The sequence below is a fragment of the Larus michahellis genome, chromosome 1 (assembly GCF_964199755.1).
Source record: "Larus michahellis chromosome 1, bLarMic1.1, whole genome shotgun sequence".
In the NCBI taxonomy this organism is placed as follows: domain Eukaryota; kingdom Metazoa; phylum Chordata; class Aves; order Charadriiformes; family Laridae; genus Larus; species Larus michahellis.
The window spans coordinates 217,766,124-217,786,293 of NC_133896.1; the positions used below are offsets into that span (position 1 = coordinate 217,766,124).

At 46.2% G+C, this 20,170-nt stretch overlaps 1 protein-coding gene across 12 annotated transcripts in view; it reads right to left on the reverse strand.

Annotated features, from left to right (window-relative positions):
• Positions 1–20,170, reverse strand: part of TENM4 (teneurin transmembrane protein 4) — a 530,696-nt gene that overhangs the window by 14,700 nt on the left and 495,826 nt on the right. For all 12 annotated transcript variants that reach the window (XM_074572381.1, XM_074572380.1, XM_074572379.1 and 9 more), the window contains 4 exons: positions 15,958–16,130; positions 11,880–12,115; positions 4,230–4,526; positions 1,404–3,018 (listed from right to left, as the gene is read on the reverse strand). In XM_074572381.1, coding sequence (XP_074428482.1) covers positions 1,404–3,018; positions 4,230–4,526; positions 11,880–12,115; positions 15,958–16,130 — 2,321 coding nt within the window. The remainder of the gene's footprint in view (positions 1–1,403; positions 3,019–4,229; positions 4,527–11,879; positions 12,116–15,957; positions 16,131–20,170) is intronic.

Sequence of the window (20,170 nt, forward strand, 5' to 3'; positions counted from 1 at the left end):
GATCAGTTCAAGACAACGATTTCGAATTAAGATCTTCCATTTTGATTTTGACTCCTTAATTTTTCTTTTCCAGTTTTCAAGCATTAGTTTACACTGAACTTGAAAAGGTTGAAAACCAAAAAAAGGAATTTTTCTTTTAGGCTGTTTTGGAATTTGTCATTTAGACAATTTTGAGAGCTGTTTACAGCATTTCTGCAGAGAAATCTCTCAAGCTCAACCTTCTCCCATAAACAAATTCAGTTTTGACAAATGAGCATTTTCTGATAGGAAAAGTTATCTCAAAGAATTCCCTGCCAGCCTTAATTATCAGAGTGAGGCCAACACACAGAATTTTAGTCCACGTCTTTTGGCATAGTTTACTTCCCTCATGGCATCATCTTCTCAGCTCTGGAGAAAACAGCTTTTCATTAAAAAAAAATACAATCTAATCGTTAGGATTATTGCAGAAGAAAAACAAGCGGAATAGAACAACCCAGGATTTTTATTTTGTAACATTTTTTTTTTGCTATTAAGCCAATCTCCTAACTTAGGGGAATGCAAATATTGTTGAATATGAGAAAGGTGTGATAGATGCAGCAGGGGCATTTAAAAATTAATTATATCGCCTTAAGAAGTACGTACGTTTAATTTGTGATTGTTTCACCTGGTTTTCCAATGGGAAGAATATAGAAAAGAGCCTCACCAAAAGAGTCCTCTCAAACATCACTACCAACGTTGCACAAAGTATGAATACAGGAAGGACATTTAACCTACAGAATGATTTGCTGTATAAAAAACAATACATAGGGCTCATGTTATTGCCACTTTACAAAGTCCCAGGGGAAGCAGTTCAGAGGTGACGCCGAGCTGTGGGGTAGGTATGCCCTAAAATCTGGCCTTTGAGTCTAACGCACCTGCTTTTATTGACTTTTAGTGGAAACTGTTAATTCTGTGGGGCGGATTAACTTTGAACTACATGGTTAGTGTAGTGTGCTCGGAAACGGCTGACTGTAATTAAAGGTTTAAGGTGCTGTTGCCATTCTGCTAAAACAAATCTGCATGTCATTTGTTTAGTTGCAAATAAATCTCGAGGCAAAGCTGTGTAAACAGCTGCCCCTCTACAAAGAGAAAGGTTATCAGGACATTAATTCGTAGCTAAACTTGGGATAGCGGCGGGAACGAAAAACTAGAAGTAAAATAAAGAGAACAAACACCAAGGAAGAGAAAAGGAAAGAGCTTTGGGAATTACAATCTCCATCTACGCTAATGAATTAAACATACCCTGGACATAGGGGTCAACTGGCAAAAAAGGCTTGTGTCCATTATATTAAACACTGGGAAAACTCGTGGTGACCAGGATACTGAGAAAGAAGTGGTCATTGGTGGCAAGCTTGTGAATATGTTAATTAATTTAAATGTCTTACCTGTCATGTAACATTTGATATCCTGAGAGTTGCTAATGGGGTTGTTGTTTTTGAACATATACAGGTTGAAAGGCATTATGTTATTGCTACTCAGATGCTTCCACATATCGTGGTCTGGACTTGTCCACCGGCCCGCTAGCACGTCATAGTCTCTCCGTCCCATGTGGATAAGCTTTGTGAGGGGATCATACAGTCCTCCGTGGTAGCCGATGATGATCTGGAAGTTGGGATTGGTGTCCATATAGATCTCCCCATATGCCGTGTACAGTATCTGCTTAATCATTAAGCCAGTCCCACTGAAGACAGCCAAAGGAGTGCCAATGTTATCGCAGGCTATGTAGAATTCATCACCGCTGCTGAGCTCCATCGCAAAGAGGTGGCCTTGGAGGTCATAGTAGAGGGAGGTGATCTCAGAGCTTGAGTGGTTGTATAAATGGGTGACCTTGGTTGGGTTGGTCAGGTCTGCGTAGAAGAACTGCAAGTGATGGCCATGGCTGGTTTTGCTAGAGACTCTCCTTCCTAGGCCATCATAGCGGTATTTGACACTCCACCCACTAGCTTTATTGTAGGCTTTGATGAGCAGGCCAGCTGAATTGTACTCAAAAATATCATTGCCCCTTTGCTTCAAGAAGCCGTCTTCATCCATTTTGTACTGCACATCCCCCAGTCTAGTAATCCTATCCCTGAGGTCGTACCTGAGGGGTGTAAGGCGGGCACTATTCCCTGGACTCAACAAATGGAGGTTTCCGTTTAGGTCATAGCTGTAACGCCAGAGTGGTTTGTCATTGATAGACACTGTCTGCAACTGGCCATCAGCATCATACTCATATGAATACCTAGTTGTGTTCGCATAAGGGCCAACCTTCAGCTCTTTCTTAACCACTCTCCCCATGTTGTCATACTGCACAGTCATCCAGTACATCAGCGACCGGAATATCTCGTACTGGACCTCCTTCATCCTACCATAGGCATCAAAATGTTTAGTATGAGTCATGACAGCAGTGGTGATAATCTGGTTGATATCGTAGTAAATGACTCCGAATTTACCAAATTGCTCAGTTTTGCCTGACACATCATCGTACCTGTAGAGGTCAATGGGTAAAGGCGTCTCATTGATGACTGCTTGCATGCTGGTGACCCGAAAGCTGTTGTCATAATTATAGTCAAAGCGTGCATTCACCATGCCTTCCTCAGTGAAGCGGAAAATCTGTCGATCAATGAGGGGTCCTATCTGCCTGTATCTGATTGTACATGTGAACCCTTCGTTCTGCAAGTTTATTGTCTTCAGCATGCCAGCAGTTTCGTCATAGGTGAAACTGATCTTTGTGGTGTCGTAGAGCATCTCGGCTAACTTGGACAACTTTCCATACTTGTAGATGACACGTCTCCCTGTCCCCAAGTACAAAGTGTGGAGGAGCTGCTCATCTTCTGTGAAATCCTGAATTACCGAGGCGTTGCCTTCCGGTGGCCGGTAGATGTTCCTGTAGTAACCAATGGAACGAATGGTTTCTAAAGTCTGACGGGCAACATTGGGCATGGTCACCGATGACAACCGGTCGTTCTTATCAAACTCAAAGATGTACTGTCTCTGGCTGTGAAGGAGCAGCACCATGGACTGGATGGGAAGGAGAAAAGTATAGATTATATTCCTGGTTTTCAGGCAAAATTATACTCTACTCTCGTAAACCCCGCACGATTCTCCAATCCAAAGAGCAGGGCAAGTGAAATAAATCTCTGCACTCATCGGATTAAATGGTGAGAGGCATGCAGCTGCACAGCATATCGAGTATCTCCAAGCAGGAGTGGGTCAGAGGAAGAAGCAGTTAATGCAGTGAGGAAGGTCTAAGTTCAGAATGCTCAGTTGTTCGAATCGATACCCTGTAGCTAGCTGTCTCTACACAAATTCCCTGTGCCAATAGCTTTTACAGACTAAATAAATAAAATTGGTAGAGCTACTTAAACAACGCTTGAAAAAGTACCCCCTGACACCTTCCAATGCCTAATTAATTCACTGTGTCTGCGTATCTTCCGTTCCTCCCTTCCTGCAATTTTCTGCCTGCATGCTTATTTGTTCTGGGATTTTTTTTTGCATGTAACAAACAATTCACACATATTGTATAATATGAGGGGCAAGTCAATACTTTTTGCTTTTTAAAAGCTATATTACTGTAGTTTCCTTAAACTGCTGTAGGGATAGTCTCTGTGCAAAAGTCAGAAACAGAAAATTCCAGCCCCAGGTATGCAGTATATGGATCTACAGGACACGGGGCAGTGGAATGATGGATGTTAATACCCAGAAGAATTTAAGTCCCATGCCAATCTACAGAGTGTAGGCTATGGAAAACACTGCAAAGTGTGCTACAACAGTCTGGCTGGATTCATGCCTTGCATTTTTTAATTACATTTATTTCCTACAAAGCAGGAATGTGCCACTCGAAGAAGGCAAGCTGCATGGGTTGTTTTCACACAGAAAATCCTACTGGAAATTCCTACTTTTCACTCCCCTGACTTTACCTGAAGATATTTTCTATTACAGCTAGCTCAGCAGAGGAATGTTGTACTTAAAAAAGTCAAATGCCAAAGTTTCTCAGCGTTAAGACATGCTCTCAGTGTGACTAGGAAGAAACTTCTCAGGCTATTTTCAGCTGCTTTATTGTGGTCTGGCATTAAAGTTACTATGTGCACCTCAGTGTAGGCAGGAGAGGAGTATTGGACCACAAGGACCATCAGTCAGCTGATGTGAAGAAGTGCAGCTGTACTGAAGTCAAAGGAGTAAAGCCCATTTGCACCAAATGCACCATCTCTGGGCAATTAGGGGATTCTTACCTTCTCCAAGTAAGTGTAGCTCCATGATTTGCCATCAGCAAAGATCCTGGATGTAATTCTGCCAGACTGATCATACTCCATCCTTTCTGACATTGTGCCCCTCTGAATCCCTGCAATGTGTCCTCCTGGAGAGTAGGTGACATTGACCCCATTCAATCTGCTGCTGGGCGACCAGAGACTGGGCCTCCCTGCCTGGTCGTAGAGGATGCGGAGCGTGAATTTGCGGTGGTCATCATAGATTTTCTCTGTCCTTGTTACACGATCAAAGTCGAGGGACAGCAGGTTTCTGTTGTGAACCTACAGGAAAGAGACAAAGAATTAGGAAACTTGGAAACAGTTTAAGTTACAAAGACTAGCCTTGTTTCACCAAACACCTCTTTAGACCACACTGGAGAGTATCCAGCTGTTCATTGTGTCTGGATAAGAGCAATTTTCAAAGCAAGGAGTTGTCCTAACGTTGCATCTGTTGACTTCTCTGAGGAGAGAAGCAGAAAAACAGAGGGTACTTTTGAAACATCAGCGTGGTGAAGGAAAACCTAGTAAAAGCCAAGTCTAGCCTTAGGACTGCTACAGGAGATGTTATTATAGCCTTCAGAAGATGTTGTGGGAAATATTTGTGAGGTACTCTGCTTATCAAACCTGGAGTATCACAGAATCATAGGTTACCAGGGCGGAAGGAATCTCAAGGATCACCTGGTCCAACCTTTCTTGGCAAAAGCACGGTCTAGACAAGATGGCCCAGCACCCTGTTCAGCTAAATCTTAAAAGTGTCCAATGTTGGGGAACCCACCACTTCCCTGGGCAGATTATTCCAAAGGCTGATTGTTCCCGTTGTGAAAAACTTCCCTCGTGTCCAATGGGAATCTCCCAGGAGTAACTTGTACCCATTACCCCTTGTCTTTTCCATGTGGCTCCTTGTAAAAGGGGAGTCTCCATTTTCTTTGTAGCCACCCTTTAAATACTGGAACGTGGTGATAAGGTCTCCCCTAAGCCTTCTTTTTTTAAGGCTGACCAAACCCAATTCTCTCAGCCTTCCCTCATGTGTCAGGCTTCCCAGTCCTTGGATCATCTTGGTGGCCCTTCTCTGGACCCTCTCCCACTTGTCCACATAATTTTTGTATAGTAGAGACCAAAACTGAACACCGTATTCCAGGTGTGGCCTGACCAGCACTGCATAGGGTGGGATAACGACTTCTTTATCTCTGCCGGTGATGCTCTTGTTGATGCAACCTAGCATCCTGCTGGCTTTCTTTGCTGTAGTAGCACACTGCTCACTCATATTGACCTTGTTGTCCATCTCTCTTTCCGCAGAGCTGCTCCCCAGTCAGGTAGATCCCAGTCTGTGCTGCACTCTTGGATTATGTTTTCCCAGGTGTGAGACCTTACACTTGTCCTTGTAGAACTTCATAAGGTTCTTGTTAGCCCACTCTTCCAGGCGTTCCAGATCTTCCTGCAGGGTGTCTCTCCCTTCTAAAGTGTCCACCTCCCCACTCATTTTTGTGTCATCAGCAAAATTCATCGGGGTACACTTGGTCCCATCATCCAAATCACTTATGAAGATATTAAACAGCATTGGGCCCAGTATCGATCCCTGGGAGACCCCACCTGTGACAGGTTGCCAATTTGAAAAGGAGCTGTTGACCACCACCCTCTGGTTGTGACCCATCAGCCAGTTCCCCACCCACCACACAGACCACTTGCCTAGACCGTAACCCATCGGTTTCTCTAGCAGGAGGCTGTGGGTAATTGTGTTGAAAGCCTTCAAGAAATCCAGGATATATAGTCTTTTGCTTTCATGCACATCAAAAAATAACACTTGTAGAAAAAAAGATGGATGTTGTGTCAACATAGTGGAAATCAGAGCTTTTCTCTGAGTTTACTGAATATGCTGCATGCACTGGAGATTAAGCCTTTCCCCTGAGATGAAATATGGAAGCCTTGACCACTGTAGATGTTACACAGAGCAGGAACTTTTCTGTGAGAGATGGAGTTTTAGCTCCATTGTCCTGGGGTTATTCGGTGTTGCATAATTACACTCCTGTTACCTCCACTGCCTCTGCGTTTCCAAAGATCAAAGGTATCTACTTCAAAGGTGAGCAGGAATACATTTTGATTCAGGGACTGTAGCGTGCAGCAATACAAAAAGGAGCTGATTGATAATACAACTGATGTTTAGCCGCATGTGCAAGGAGCCTTACAAAGCCACATCACCACAGCAGCGAAGTACTGCGCAAGGACCAAAAACTCACAATCCCAGTATGTGGGCCAGTGAGGACAGCTCTTTCTTCATCCCACCACTTTCAAACCTCTTTCAGCTGGCGAACCCCTCTTTTGTAGAATGGTGAAGATTCTTATCGGATGAAATTCAAACTCCAAATGGCTGACTTGGTTTTCAGTTCCCTTTGCAGCCCTTCGGCTGCAGTCAATAAACTTCTGTTTGCTGCAAGGTCTTTAGATCAAGTTAAAAACAATGCCTTATCCTGCTCTGAGTAAAGCCAACACTCCTGATCTGAGTATTGTTCTCAGCCCTGGTCCAGCTTTGATCTTGGCCATTACTTTTGAGTGTATGACTGAATTCCCACTATGTTTTGAGGGACGTGGGAGTATCTGAGAGCTAAACAGTGAGAGAAAGGATGGGGTGGAACCAAGGGAGAAGGGGTTCCTCAGCCCTGGCGGAACAGGAGAGGGAAAGGCAGGACTGCTGCATGGGAAGATGTCTGTGCTGAAACCTGGAGAACGGGGACACCGAGAAATCAGAATTCAAAAGGCGGCATGTCAGGAACTGGGGTTGGAAGAGGCAAAAGCACAGCTGAGAAAATGTGGAAGCGAGCTGAGGGTGCGCGTGGCCAGAAGAGAGAGAAGGAATCGGTGCCATGGTGTAAGTGTGAAGATGATGTAAGAGGAGGCAACGGCAACAATGATTTTCAATTTATGAATAACAATTGTAGAAGGCGGGTATGACTTGAGGAAAGGAACATTGTGGAAAAGAAGATAATGGCCCAATTAAGTATGTGTAAAATAGAATGTAAATGGGCGATGGGAGAAAGAGCAAATCAGCCAGAAGCCCACTGTAACAGGCAAGCTGGGAAATAATTAAAAAGGTATCAATTAAAAAGGTATCAAAACTCTAAGTACAGATGCACATATGTAACTAACAGAGCAATTTGATCTCTCGTAGGTGCTTGCTGCTATAAATGGAGAAACAGAAGTGGCAAATGCTTGCCAAAAAAAAAAAATAAAAAAAAATAGCAAAGCAGGAAGGAATAGCATCTCTGCCTTCCGCCTATGCACAGAGCAGCTCCAGCCCGGCAGCTGCAGCTGCTCCTGCTCCTGGTCTCTGCCAAGAGAGCTGGAAAGAGCTCTTCCAGGGCTGAAAGTGGCCTCCCTGATCCGTACGCCAGCAGCGGTGCCATTCACCGTGCTGGAAGGACCAAATAACAGGTCCCAGGATAGCTCTTAAACTCAGTCCAAATCTCTGCATCCCATTACTGGTGTCCTAAGTCATTCCACCCTCCCCATGCTCTGGCAAGCAATTTCTGCAGGTCTAGTTGGAACCAGTCTCCCTTTTCATGATTTTTTTTTTTCCTAATGATTTGTTTTCTCCTGCCCTCTCCATGCAATCTCTGTTTTCCCCGAGAAGTGCTGCAGTGCCAACAACTGCCCCTCAAGGTGACGGGCAAAGTGAACCCTACCCTGCCAGACAGCCTCTGAACAGGGGCTAAATCTTTTTCATCCTTGTTCAAGGGCATGCCTTGAATAGAAGTGAATTTTCTGCAGCAGCACTGACAGGGCTGCAGGCTTCAGTCCAATAACTGTGTTTTATGGTGTGCAGCTAAATAAGGTGCCATCCTACATCCCGGAGTCCTTATCCTGGAACAGGGTCTGAAAAACTCCTGCAAAAAGCTTTTGCCTCTCAGAGTGTTTGACAAGCACAGGACTGAGACAGGTTAAAATTAAATCCATAGTTCATAGTGTAATTGACCTCTCCTCTGTAATGTGTGAGAAACAAAATTTAGCCCCAAACTCAAATTCCACAGAACTCTGTTCAATCCCTTAGCTCGCTTTGTAAAAGCAAGAGGATAAACATGCCACCATCTCTGATTTCTCCAATGCTTCTTATGGAGCTCTTAAATTATAATTAAACAACATACATTGATCTCCCTGGGAGCACAAGAGCACAAAAAAGGAAGATTTCTCATGAAAACACTCTGGCAACCTTCAGCAGAGGAGGGCAAACAATACATCTGCAATGAGAACTCCAGGAGCCAACAACATCCCTGTGATAAACGGCCGCCTACAAAGCAATTTCCCCAGTGAATTGCTGAAACCGTCGGGGTGGCCATATCCAGACCTCGACACCTTGCAGAAATCGTGAAGGTGATGCTGGACTGTCCCCGTTAGTCAACACACCAGGAATGGTCAGCAGAATATCCCAGGAGACCTCGCCGGTCACGCTGGTTCTGGGGTTGTCTGGGACACCAGGTCTTGATGCCACCATTAACCTGCTGCCACGGTCTTGGGAAAAACAAAGTGAATTACAACAGGAGTTTCCATGGTTAAATAAATAAAAGAGCTGAGCCAGCAGCTCTGTCTCTTTTGGCTGTCCTATTTGTTCTACTGTCAGAGATAATTTTACATCCTTTATTGAAAAACTCAAGTTTGTTTTAAAAAAAAAAAAAGGAGAGAGCTCAGTTCCTTGGAGCAGAGTTTACCGAACGCTCTCACTGCAGATGGAGACTGTGTTGCCGTTGGCCAGCGATGGGTTCATTGGTAGCCAGCCAATTTGCAGAGATATCTCACTGCTGGGTGGCTGGATCAGAGCATCGCAACTTTCCGTGGGGTGTTTGGGATATGAGAAGGAAAAGGGGCTGCTTTAATATATTTGTGTTGCTTTACTGTTGCCTGGCCGAGTGCAGAGCCAGGTCAGCATTGATGAGACGGGGAAAAAGGCATTAGGGTTGGCTCCTTCCCCTTCATCCATGCAGAAGTCCCTGCCCTGTGCCTTATCCCTGCAATAAAGGAACACGTGCATTGTACTATTTCTTCTGGAGGGTCAAGGAAGCAGCTGTGAAACTGGCCTCATCATGCTGGGAGCTGGTCGAGCTCATGGCATCAGGTCACCAGTCCCCAAGGACACCCTGCAATCATGGGAGGAAGGGCCACAACTCATAAAATGTGGATTCATGTAATGGCAGCAGAAAGGATGTTGGTTTCGGGGCAACTCCCTCTTTTACAGTGGTCAGATCCTGTTCTCCTCATCTTAAAGGCTTCACGGAGCGATGCAGCAGCCTCTTTGGGCATGGTCTTTCCCCACGGAGCACCGTGTCTTTACTGCTGCCTCACGGGAGCAGTGGGGTGAGGGGAGAGGGAAAGTGGTGATCTACTCACATATGGCAGAAAATGGTAACATTTCCCAAAATGAACAAAACTGTGTTGAACTTAACTTCCCTAAGCAGCAATTACCAGTACGAGGGAAGAGGAGAACATGACACACAGAATATGTTAAATGTCGGGCAATCCCCAGGGAGGCAATTAGCACCTTGCAGGTTTATGTCTCCGGGGTGCAGATGCTGCCATGCAGGTACGAACCGGCAGCTTAAAACTTCTCGTACAGCTACTTTGAACCCCTGAAGAGAGCCATAACTGAGTCCTTCAAGCATGTAAGACGCTCTTCTGCTACACTACAAGGGCCCTGATAGGCTCAAAATGTGAATAAACAGTGGCAGATTTATAGGCACAAGTATACACAGATATAGACACAAGTAACCAGCCTAAAAACTCATTTTGCAAGTGTTTTTCCAACTGCAGTACAATCTAAAACAAAGACGCATTGCGTGTTTGAATCTACTGTGAAAATTTTGGAAGATAAAACTGACACGGGCAGCTGAGCTGCAGCTAAATGAGTGGAAACCGCTTTGAACACCAAATAGCTGTGACACAGCTGCAGATTTCAGGAGGCTCTCTCCTTTCAGAAGAAGGCCTGTCTGGTAATTTCATTAGTTATTAAAATAAAATAAAATAAAATACCCAAGACAAACCAAACAAGAAGGCTGATGGCAACTGATCTGCAGATGTACAGCAGTTCCCACTGAGGAAGCAGCTTCAGCTTTCACTACTGTTTGCGGTTTTTCTCCTGGTAACAAAATATGAGGTTATTAATGTAAAGGGAAAAGAGCAGAGGCTGGGCTGGAGAGGGTGAAGAGCAATACTTGACAAGTGTGAGCGAGGAGAGACGGAAGAAATCACACCGTGGTGGCAGGGGTCACACCGCGGGGAATAGGGAGAGGTGAGGAGCAAGGACTGGGAAACACATATTCCAAAACCAGAGCATTAATATTTCCTGCAAAGCTTAAGTGCGAATAAATAGCTGCAGACCTTTTGCTGTGGTGGCATTAGACAGCACTAAGCGTTTTTTCTCAGAGGGTCTGAATTTGCCAGGTGCTGAGCAGCTTCCCAGGAACCGCTCATCAGCCCGTGACTCTGAGGCTAGCAAGGTACAAGGTGACGGTGCAGGACTTGCTATTACAAGACACCAGCCTTGCCAGCAGTTAGCAGAGGAATTACAGGCTTATCGGGCAAGAACTTTAAACAGCCCTGATAAGTCTGCGGTGCGCTGTGCGGAACAATGTTTTCAAATCACATCAGTCTCAAGCACAGAAAGGACCCTGCGCTCCTGGAGGAGAAAGTACCATCAGGCTGGAGCCGTTTATAACACTTTTGGGGAAAAACGGCAATTTTGATGCTGTGTCCTGTGAGTCCAGCTCTACAACAGGCTCAACAGATTGGCGAGTTTCAGGAACGTAGAGATTTTTCTGAGTCTGCCTAGTGAACAGTAGTCATAAATTTTAGAATGGTTAGAGTTGGAAGAGACCTTAAGGATCACCCAGTTCCAACCCCCCTGCCCTGGGCAGGGACACCTCCACTAGACCAAGTTGCTCCAAGCCCCGTCCAACCTGGCCTTGAACCCCTCCAGGGATGGGGCAGCCACAGCTTCTCTGGGCAACCTGGGCCAGGGGCTCACCACCCTCAGAGTAAAGAATGTCTTCCTAATTTCTAATCTAAATCTCCCCTTTTTCAGTTTAAAACCATTCCCCCTCATCCTATGGCTCCCCTCCCTGATCCAAAGTCCCTCCCCATGTCTCCTGGAGCCCCTTTAAGGGCTGGAAGGAGCTCTAAGGTCTCCCTGGAGCCTTCTCTTCTCCAGGCTGAACACCCCCAGCTCTCTCAGCCTGTCCTTATATGCTAACAAAACTTTTGATGCTCAGGCCTATTACTGTCAGCAGCACAGGTAGAAAATACCTACACTAATTGGTGCAGTATGTTATAGTTATGATCATTCCTTGCCTGCTTAAACAGCCTGACCTGATGGTTAAACCCGCGGTGTCTGACGGGAGGTCACACGTTCCCAGTGACGCAGAGGACTTGTAGGCAAATCAGCAATGCTGCCCGTGATGGGTAGGAGAATGTCAGCACATAAGGAGGCATGAGGATATAGTCAAGTCATAAAGGTTGGGTCACTGAGGATGAACACAGCTGGTTCTCCGTCCCGCAGCCTCATCCCTATTGCAGACAACACGAATCATCCTCGTCCCTTTCTGTCATGAGACTGGGGACTGATGGAGTCCCAAACTGCTCACACTGCTCACTTACCCTCAGCCGACGTCCAAAGACGGTGACCTGCCCTCTCGCTTGCTCCTTCCTCTGCCTCCACTCCACGAGGTTGAGGCCATTGTCGATGGGCAGGGTGACATTCCTCTTCCCCACCGTGGGGTTGACGGTGCCAGCCAGCAGATGCGGCTCGGTTTGCAGGGCCACCTCCATGCCGTTAGCGAGCATCAGTCTGAGAGAGCCGTCAGCACCAATGTAGTAGCTGTTTCGGACTTGGTCTGAAGAGAGAAAAGAGATCTTTTCAAATGGTTGCCCAATGATACAGCTCCAGCCTTTCGTTTGCTCCCTCACCCAAGGCTTTTTCAGCGTTTCTGATGGTTGTAACCAAACGCAGTCACTCACCCATCCCACTCACAGTGAGTAAAACATTTGTTTCACCTGTGAAAGTAAAGATGGACAACGTCTTTTTCATTCTGATGAGGTTCTGCACCTCAAATTCTTGCAGAAAAGTCTTACACAGGTTAAAAAAGGCACCAGTGGCAGAGCCGTGTAATACCCTTGCCAAGGACATGGTTCAAACCTCTTCCTCTAGGCTAAAACGCTGGGTGGTGAGATATTTGTTTTAAATCACAGTCTGGCTGAAAACCTTCCACGCTTTTATATCCTAAAGATCCCAATTTCACTACAATATATGAAAAAGCGGGGCCACCTACTTTCCCCAGCTTATTCACCATCTCACAAGTGACAGGAAATTGCACCGCGAGTTAATGCTAACCAGTTCCCCAGACAACAGCCAAACCCTCTCACTCGGGAAAGCTTTCAGGAGGCAACCCAAGTCCTCGTGTTTGGAGAGAAAGCAGAGGCACTAAGCTCCCACACAGCTCCGTACATCTGGCCTCCACCAGCTCCTGAAAGATCAGCAGGTTTTGAGGCCAGGATTTGGGAGTTCAGGAGTGGAAGAGAAGTACAATATCCCTTCCTTATCCTTCAGGAACTAGGCAGGCTGCAACCCTGTCCTTTGAACCTCCAGCTGGCATTGCTCTCTGCACAGAGGAGCTCATGAAGAATAAGAAAGCATGAGACTTGCTCAGTGCAGAATGACTTTAAAAGCACATTATACAAAGACTGCCTTATCTGAAGCTCCTCAAAAGCTGGAAAATATTACCATTTTTGTCTCCCAGGCTGCCATAAATACCTAATTGTGAATAAAAACACCCTGTTAAAAATTCATGTCAATTGTTTTTCCGTTCTAAGGCAAGTTGGGTTTTGTTCACTAGTTGCTCTGCCATAGCTCAGCAGGAAACAAGGTCACAGCGAAATTATCATCTCTCGTCTGGATGAAATAGATCAGCAAAGAGCACAGTTTGGTATAATTAGGAAAGGAAATCTGACACCAGTTGGGTCTTTTTTATTGTGAGTCTGATCCTGCTGGTGTTGGAGCCAGCTGGAGTCTTGCCACACTGATCTCAGCAGGGCCACAACTCAACCTACTGTACACAGTAGTGATGGTGTGGAACTGCTATGGCACTGGATTTTGCCACTATAAACATACAGCAGTGGTCCACAGTGTAGATCCAAGTTATTTTAGCTGTAGCACTGAGTACTTAAGTTGATGGTCTTTTGACATAGACTCCAGCAGGATCAAACCCACTCCACACCTCATTCTGCAAATGGAGAGAAGGGGGACAGTCAGCTGTTTGTCACACTTTTGTTCTTAGATGCTTGGTCTGGTGAGAAAGTGGTAGGAGATGCGCTTTAAATCACATCAGTGAAATACCTCTGCACAGCTCATATATTCCTCTCTCCTTCATCCTTCACCAGGAAGCAGGGGAAAGCTTGAGCGTCTGGACATGTGATGTTCCCTTTGTGCCACATAAGCACTGCAGAGGGTTACGGTGGATTGTCACCAGCAGCGTGGTACAGTGTGGGGAACGTAAATCCTCTACCTTCAACCTTTTCCCAAGAGAAGGCTCCTGCCGGGCTTTGGAATGCTTTTTTTGAGAGCTACGTGAAATCCAGGTGTCACTGGATGCTGTATTTTATGCTGCTTTGGCAATAGGGCACTCGTGCCCAATTTTGGCCTTGAACAAATGCTCACTTTGTCATTAGTCCAGAGGACAAAATCCCACAGAGGTGCTGAGGTGCCTGTTAGTTGTAGAGGCTCCCAAATCCACCCTACAGGAATCTGTAACCTTCTGAAAATGCCTTCTCAGATCTCACCTGTGATCACGGTGTGATCCAGGTTTCCTGAAAGGTTCGCCAAGGATTTGTGAAAGCTGGCCAGAGCTGTGAGTCCAGAAGGAAAATGCAGGAGCACCTCTCATGCAAAGGGAATCTGCAACATGCGTTTTCCCTGGAGAACAAGAGTGAGCAAGACACTCACAGACCTTGAGGACAGCTCCAGCTCCATCCACTGGAGAGGCACTTGGAAGGCAAATTACATTTCAGCTGTGCTCAATACGTCTCTGGGCAACTCCAGTGGCCAGTTTGTGCAGTGCTGCCGTGAACAAAGCGCTACCTCAGTTCGGGAATTCACAGTCCCTAAGGCCTGTGGGAAAGCCACCCTCAGCAGGTCGCAGGCCACCACTGCTGCAACGGTATCTAGGTCTTCATTTTAAGACAAGTGAGTTTCTTCAGACCCAAACAGCTTTCGTAATTTTATGCTTCCGAAGATGGTTAAGCTGTTTGTAATACTGCATGTCCCGATGGCAAGAATGCCCCTGTGCTGGAGGGCAGTACAATGAGATAATTGACCGTGGCACCATTATCTAACTGTGCCTTCAGCTCTGGGTGCATAAATCACATTGCAGTCAATTATCTCACTAACGGGCCCCCAACAGCGGGCTCTATTGCTTAATTAGGCTCTTGAGGTGAAGCCAACCTCGTGTCTGTGCGGTTGCCAGACGTTTTAATGTGAGTGGATGGGATGGGGCGGGGTAGGTTGGATCTGCTTTGCGGGCTGAAGTAAAGAATAAGAAAGTCATTGTGTACCCCTCCAGGAACAGTGAGTATGGCTTGGAGGGGCTGGCACCCTCTCAGCCACCCTCTCCAGAGGCAGGAAAGGCAGTGTTCAGGCATAGCAGGCGCTTTCTTTTAGGAAACCTTGCTGCTATTATAGGGAGGGGGAGGGAAATGTGTGTCCCAGAGATGTGGGAACAAATGTGACTCTGGGACATGTTGCTCTCACTTGGAGCACTTTGTTCCTCACAACGACGAATGATGCTTGACACCCCATCGCCGTCAGGCACAGACTACAAGTGGATAAGAGCTGGGGAGTGAAGAAAGCAAAGTCTGATGGTCCTTTTCCTTCCTCCAAGCCCCAGGGAGCAGGAGGGAAGGCTCACCCTGACCTTAAGGCTTCAGCCTTCAGAACTTGGAGATCCAGGTTGTCATGGCTTGTGCCCTACAACTTCTGCCCCTACCAGTATGTCAGCACAGTGCTCCCCTGCTATTTATTCCTCTTTTCTTTCCCACTTCATCCCCTTTTCTTCCAACTCATCAATCCTCTACATCACTGGCAGAACTGTGCTCATTTCCAAGAGCCACAAACTGGTCCCACCAGGCCTACCCTGGCTGCCCACCTCTCCATCCTCCTTTGTGCCTCTTCATACCATCCCTCTACTTAAATGCAGGCCGCCTGGGGACAGGGATCGTCGTTTTTCTGGATGTTGTCTTGTGAATGTTTGAACGGCCAGTGAACAAAGAATCAGAGAGATCTCCAGCAACCAGCTGGAAGCCTGTTCCACAAGGAGAGTAACTGTGAAGTTAGAAGCCATTAAGAGTATGAAGCAAAGGGGTCAGCTGGAAGCGCGGCTAGATTTATGCAACCCTTTTTGTTATAACAGTAATGGTAATGATGATGGAGGGCTGTACGGCATGAGGGCTGCACGGCAAGGAGACTGGTTGAGAATGAAGCAGAAAACAGCTGCAGAGCAACCACGGCGCTAGGGAATACGGCTAAGTAGGTGTGAGTGTGCATCTGCACCAGCATGTGGGGAGCTCTGGGGCGCTGAGAATGCAGGTGATTTTTGGTGCTGGGATTATCAAGATGATGCCTGTTTCCTGATGGATAATCCATAGTGTGCAGGTTGGCCGGGAGAAGGACGGTGGCCCAACTCACCTTGGAGCAGGGTGTAGAAGGCTCCTGATGCCGACAAATTGGTTGTTATCGTAACATCATCCTTGCTGGAGGTTTCCACCTGGACATGCACGGAGCTGTCGGTATCGCTGCGGAAGCTGCTCACTTGGCCAGTAGGGAAGGTCACGTTGGTCAGGCGCCCAAAGCTGTCATACCTGAAAGGGAGGATGGAGTGAAGTCAACAGCATCAACAGGGTGGCATAGAGGAATCATCCTACAAAGCACAGACCAAGTCTTGAAGTCTTCACCCAAATTATTCCCAGAGGAAAAAGTATTGTCAGGCTGTCAGGCTGTCTTGACTTTTTTGGCCTCATGAGAAGAAAATCACAGCTTTTAGCTGAAGAAAATCAAGTAAGGAACAGAAAATTACTAAATAAGTATTTTAACAACATTTTTCTGATACTTATCACCTGCACTGTGCTTCTTGTTTACAAGAGTAACTTTTTTTCCCATCCACTGTGCTCTGACTTATGGAAAAGCACAGGCCCGTGCGTCCTGTCTACCTGAACCAGGAGTTTCTGAAGGCCACCAACTGTTTTGTCTGCTTGTGTCCTGAGCTCTTCAGCAATTTTTTTCTAATATATTTTTTTTCCCTATCTTATTTTAAAAGCAAATGTTAAGGTAGAAGCAAGGACCTGTCAGATTGGTCACATCAGGTAGAGAACTGTCTATTGCGAACATGGTGTAGAGCCCTGAGCACAGCTGAGACTCCCATGCCTACCATTTACTGTTCCCAGGACCATCTGGAAAGACCGATTTAAAAGTGTAACAAAGCAGTCCAGTTTTCACCCCTACTGTGTCCTTGGCTTTTCCAATGAGGGAGTCAACATAACCACCATCTGGGAAGAATTCTCTGATGTGGACACCTGTGTACCAGGACCCAGATGAAATAAGCTACATACATGCAGGTCCCACAGCAGTTAACAATCTGGGCGGTTATTTTTCAATCAAAGGAGAAGCAGACATCTGTGTCAAGCAGCCTCCTGAGTTGACAGAGCAAACACACCGTCCTGCCTCCCATTTGCAGCGTTGCAAAAAGGGTGCCCTTGGGTCAGAGACTGAGCTAAGAGCAGAGGGTTGGCAAGGGACCTTTGTGGTGTAGACTGAAATAGGAGAGCAGCAGGAAGCTCTACTGGCTTATGTCTGGAGAGCTGTTGGACCTTCTGATGAGATGGACCTTCAGGGAAAGGATATTTAAATAGTTAGGGAGAAATAGTAGAAAAATTCCAGCAAAAGCAATCAGTGACAAATGTTTGACTTTTTTCAAGTGCTGCCCGCATATCATTTAAGAATGATTTATATGATATATAAGAAGATCATATCAAGAAAACATATCACTCGGGGATGCAAAGCGAATGGTGGGTGAGCAGAGAGGACTCGTTCTCCTGCAATAGCCAGTGGTAAGCCTTTGGTGGAGCACAGCGTCCAGTGAAACGCACCGCTCCTCAGAATGATAAGGTAATGTAAATAATACATTAAGAATAAGAAGCTTAGAAAATATGATCTAAGAGCAAAAGCCAAAAGAAATTAGTTGATTTAGAAGAGGGGAAACAAGGAAGTGGGAAGATGCCAACCTGACAATGGCTGTTCTGAAGAGGATTATAATTAATTGTTTGTCATGTCTACTGAGGATGTGACAAAAAGTAACCAGCTTGAATGGAAACAAGGAAGGTTCAGGTCAGAAGATGGAGAACATTCTCCAGGCCCACGGTTGCTCCAAGCAGCGGACCAACACTCTGGAGTGCTGGAAACCCCACTGCACGATGCTTTTCAGAATAGGTGAGAGAAATGTGTTAGAGAGGGTCTGGATACAGTTGATCAGACCTTTGAGGGAGCAGATGGTTGAGGAGCTCTTGATCCTCCTCTTCAGGATTACTCTGAGCTGGGGAATGAGACAAAAAACCCCCATCTAATAACAAAAAAAACCCCAAACCAAACAAAAAGAAAAGAAAAAAGGGAAGGGGAAGGGGAAAGGAGAGGGGAAGGGGAAGGGGAAAGGAGAGGGGAAGGGGAAGGGGAAAGGAGAGGGGAAGGGGAAAGGAAAAGGAGAGGGAAAGGGAAAGGGAAGGGGAAGGGGAAGGGAAGGTACAACCCATAAGAGACCCAGGAGTAGCCATTGTACAGGCAGAGAGAAATTCGTCTCCTCTTCCATTGTCTTTTTTCCAGATTTGTACACAGTGCTGATACCTCGCTTGTGACAATAAGCTGGCAGTGACTTAGTGTGAGGAAGGGCTGGTTGAAAAGGTAACTTTTGCCCAAGTTTAACATTTAGTGTGTAGCGACTAAGTGGGTGAACTCATTGCAAGTCTCTCCAGCCCTTGGGTTTGGAGACACCGTCATGTGAGGCTTTTCTTGCCCACTGGGCAAAGGGGGAGGCAGGAAGGTAGAAGAAAACATTTGGCCCTCCGCAGTGTCATCCCATCACTCATGGGATTATCCATGCATGGAGGACGGAGCAGCCTTGCCCTTTCCCTCCACGATCTTGGCGATCAGTCAGCCACTTGTGAAATGGAAAAGAAGAAGGAAAAAGGAAAAAAAAAAAAAAGAAAGGGATGAATTCAGGACTGCATTGCAGGAGTTTGGCAGGGACCAGTTAAAGCTTTTCCAAGCAGCTAGCAGCACACAGCTTGGATCTAAATGGAATCTTGCAGGAGCCAGGACTGAAGCGCTCTCAGCACCAAGCTCTTTGCTCCGTGGCTGTGGCTGCCCTGTTTGCACTCAGGTACGTGTTTTGGTTGTGCTTTCTGCACAATCATCTGCACGTCTCCTCCTAAACCCGTACGTGAGTCTTAAACTGAAAACATCACAGGAGATAACTTTACCTCATCTGCTCAGACAGGGCACGAGGGACACGATTTAGTCTCTCCCTTGAGCAGAGAAAATGCTGCTATTGCTAAAGGTGCATTGTGTGACACCTCAGATTCTTTCTACCACGACATCAATAGTTCTATATATAAAGCAGTCTGAACCGTAAGGGTAGACTCAGATCCCCAAAACTCCAAAATTTAAGGAAGATGGATCTGAATTTAACACCACGGTCTAGAGGAGGGCCACGAAGATGATCAGAGGGCTGGAGCACCTCTGCTATGAGGACAGGCTGAGAGAGTTGTGGGTGTTCAGCCTGGAGAAGAAAAGGCTCCAGGGACACCTTCTAGTGGCCTTCCAGTCCCTGAAGGGGGCCTACAGGAAAGCTGGGGAGGGGCTGTTTGCAAGGGCATGTAGCGATAGGACAAGGGACAATGGCTTTAAACTAGAGCAGGGCAGGTTTAGATCAGACGTTAGGATGAAGTTCTTCACAATGAGGGTGGTGAGACACTGGCACAGGTTGCCCAGAGAGGGGGTGGAGGCCCCATCCCTGGAGACATTCAAGGCCAGCCTTGATGAGGCTCTGAGCAACCTGATCTAGTTGAAGATGTCCCTGCTCACTGCAGGGGGGTTGGACTGGATGGCCTTTAAAGGTCCCTTCCAACCCAACACATTCTATGATTCTATGACTTCTGTTTTGGTGGTATTAGCAACTGTAAGGGATTTGTTTGTATTGCTCTATTTAAATTTTAAGAAATGAGCTGCTCCTGAAACAGAACCTGATTCACCTCCTAAAAATAATGGCACAACTCTAGATGTCCTGCACTGAAGTCTGCAGGGTGAGTTTGGTGTAATACCGGTGTGTGAAAGGAAGCAGGTCTGCGGATCAGGGAAAGAAGGAGAGCAAAAGCCAGGATGGAGGCAGAGAGCTTGTTCATGTGATGGACATGGCTGCTATTTCACATTTAAGTGCCGAGTCAATGTCCTCTAAGTCATATGTTTTATCCTAATTGAACAACACACAGCATCACGCTGAGAGTCACCACAAAACCTTACATGCTCCAAAGAAAGCCTAAAACCCCTGTAGATACTCAGTTTAAGGGGCCCAAGAAGCATCAGCAGACACCAAGCTCTGTAAACTCTGTTCCTGGACATCCAGCTCCCAGCACCCTCACAAATCAGTCTCCAGCTCTCCGTTGGGCAAATACGCAACATTTGCAAATATGCAAATAGGCAAATATGCCAGTAACCTCCTCCTGTGCAAAATGGGTAAAAAAGGCAAGAAAAAAGACCACGAAAGAGTGTGACGGTGCCTAGACCTTCGTGCACATATTTTTCTTTTTAAGTCAAAATGACGAAGTACATATGCATAATTTTCACGGTTACGTTT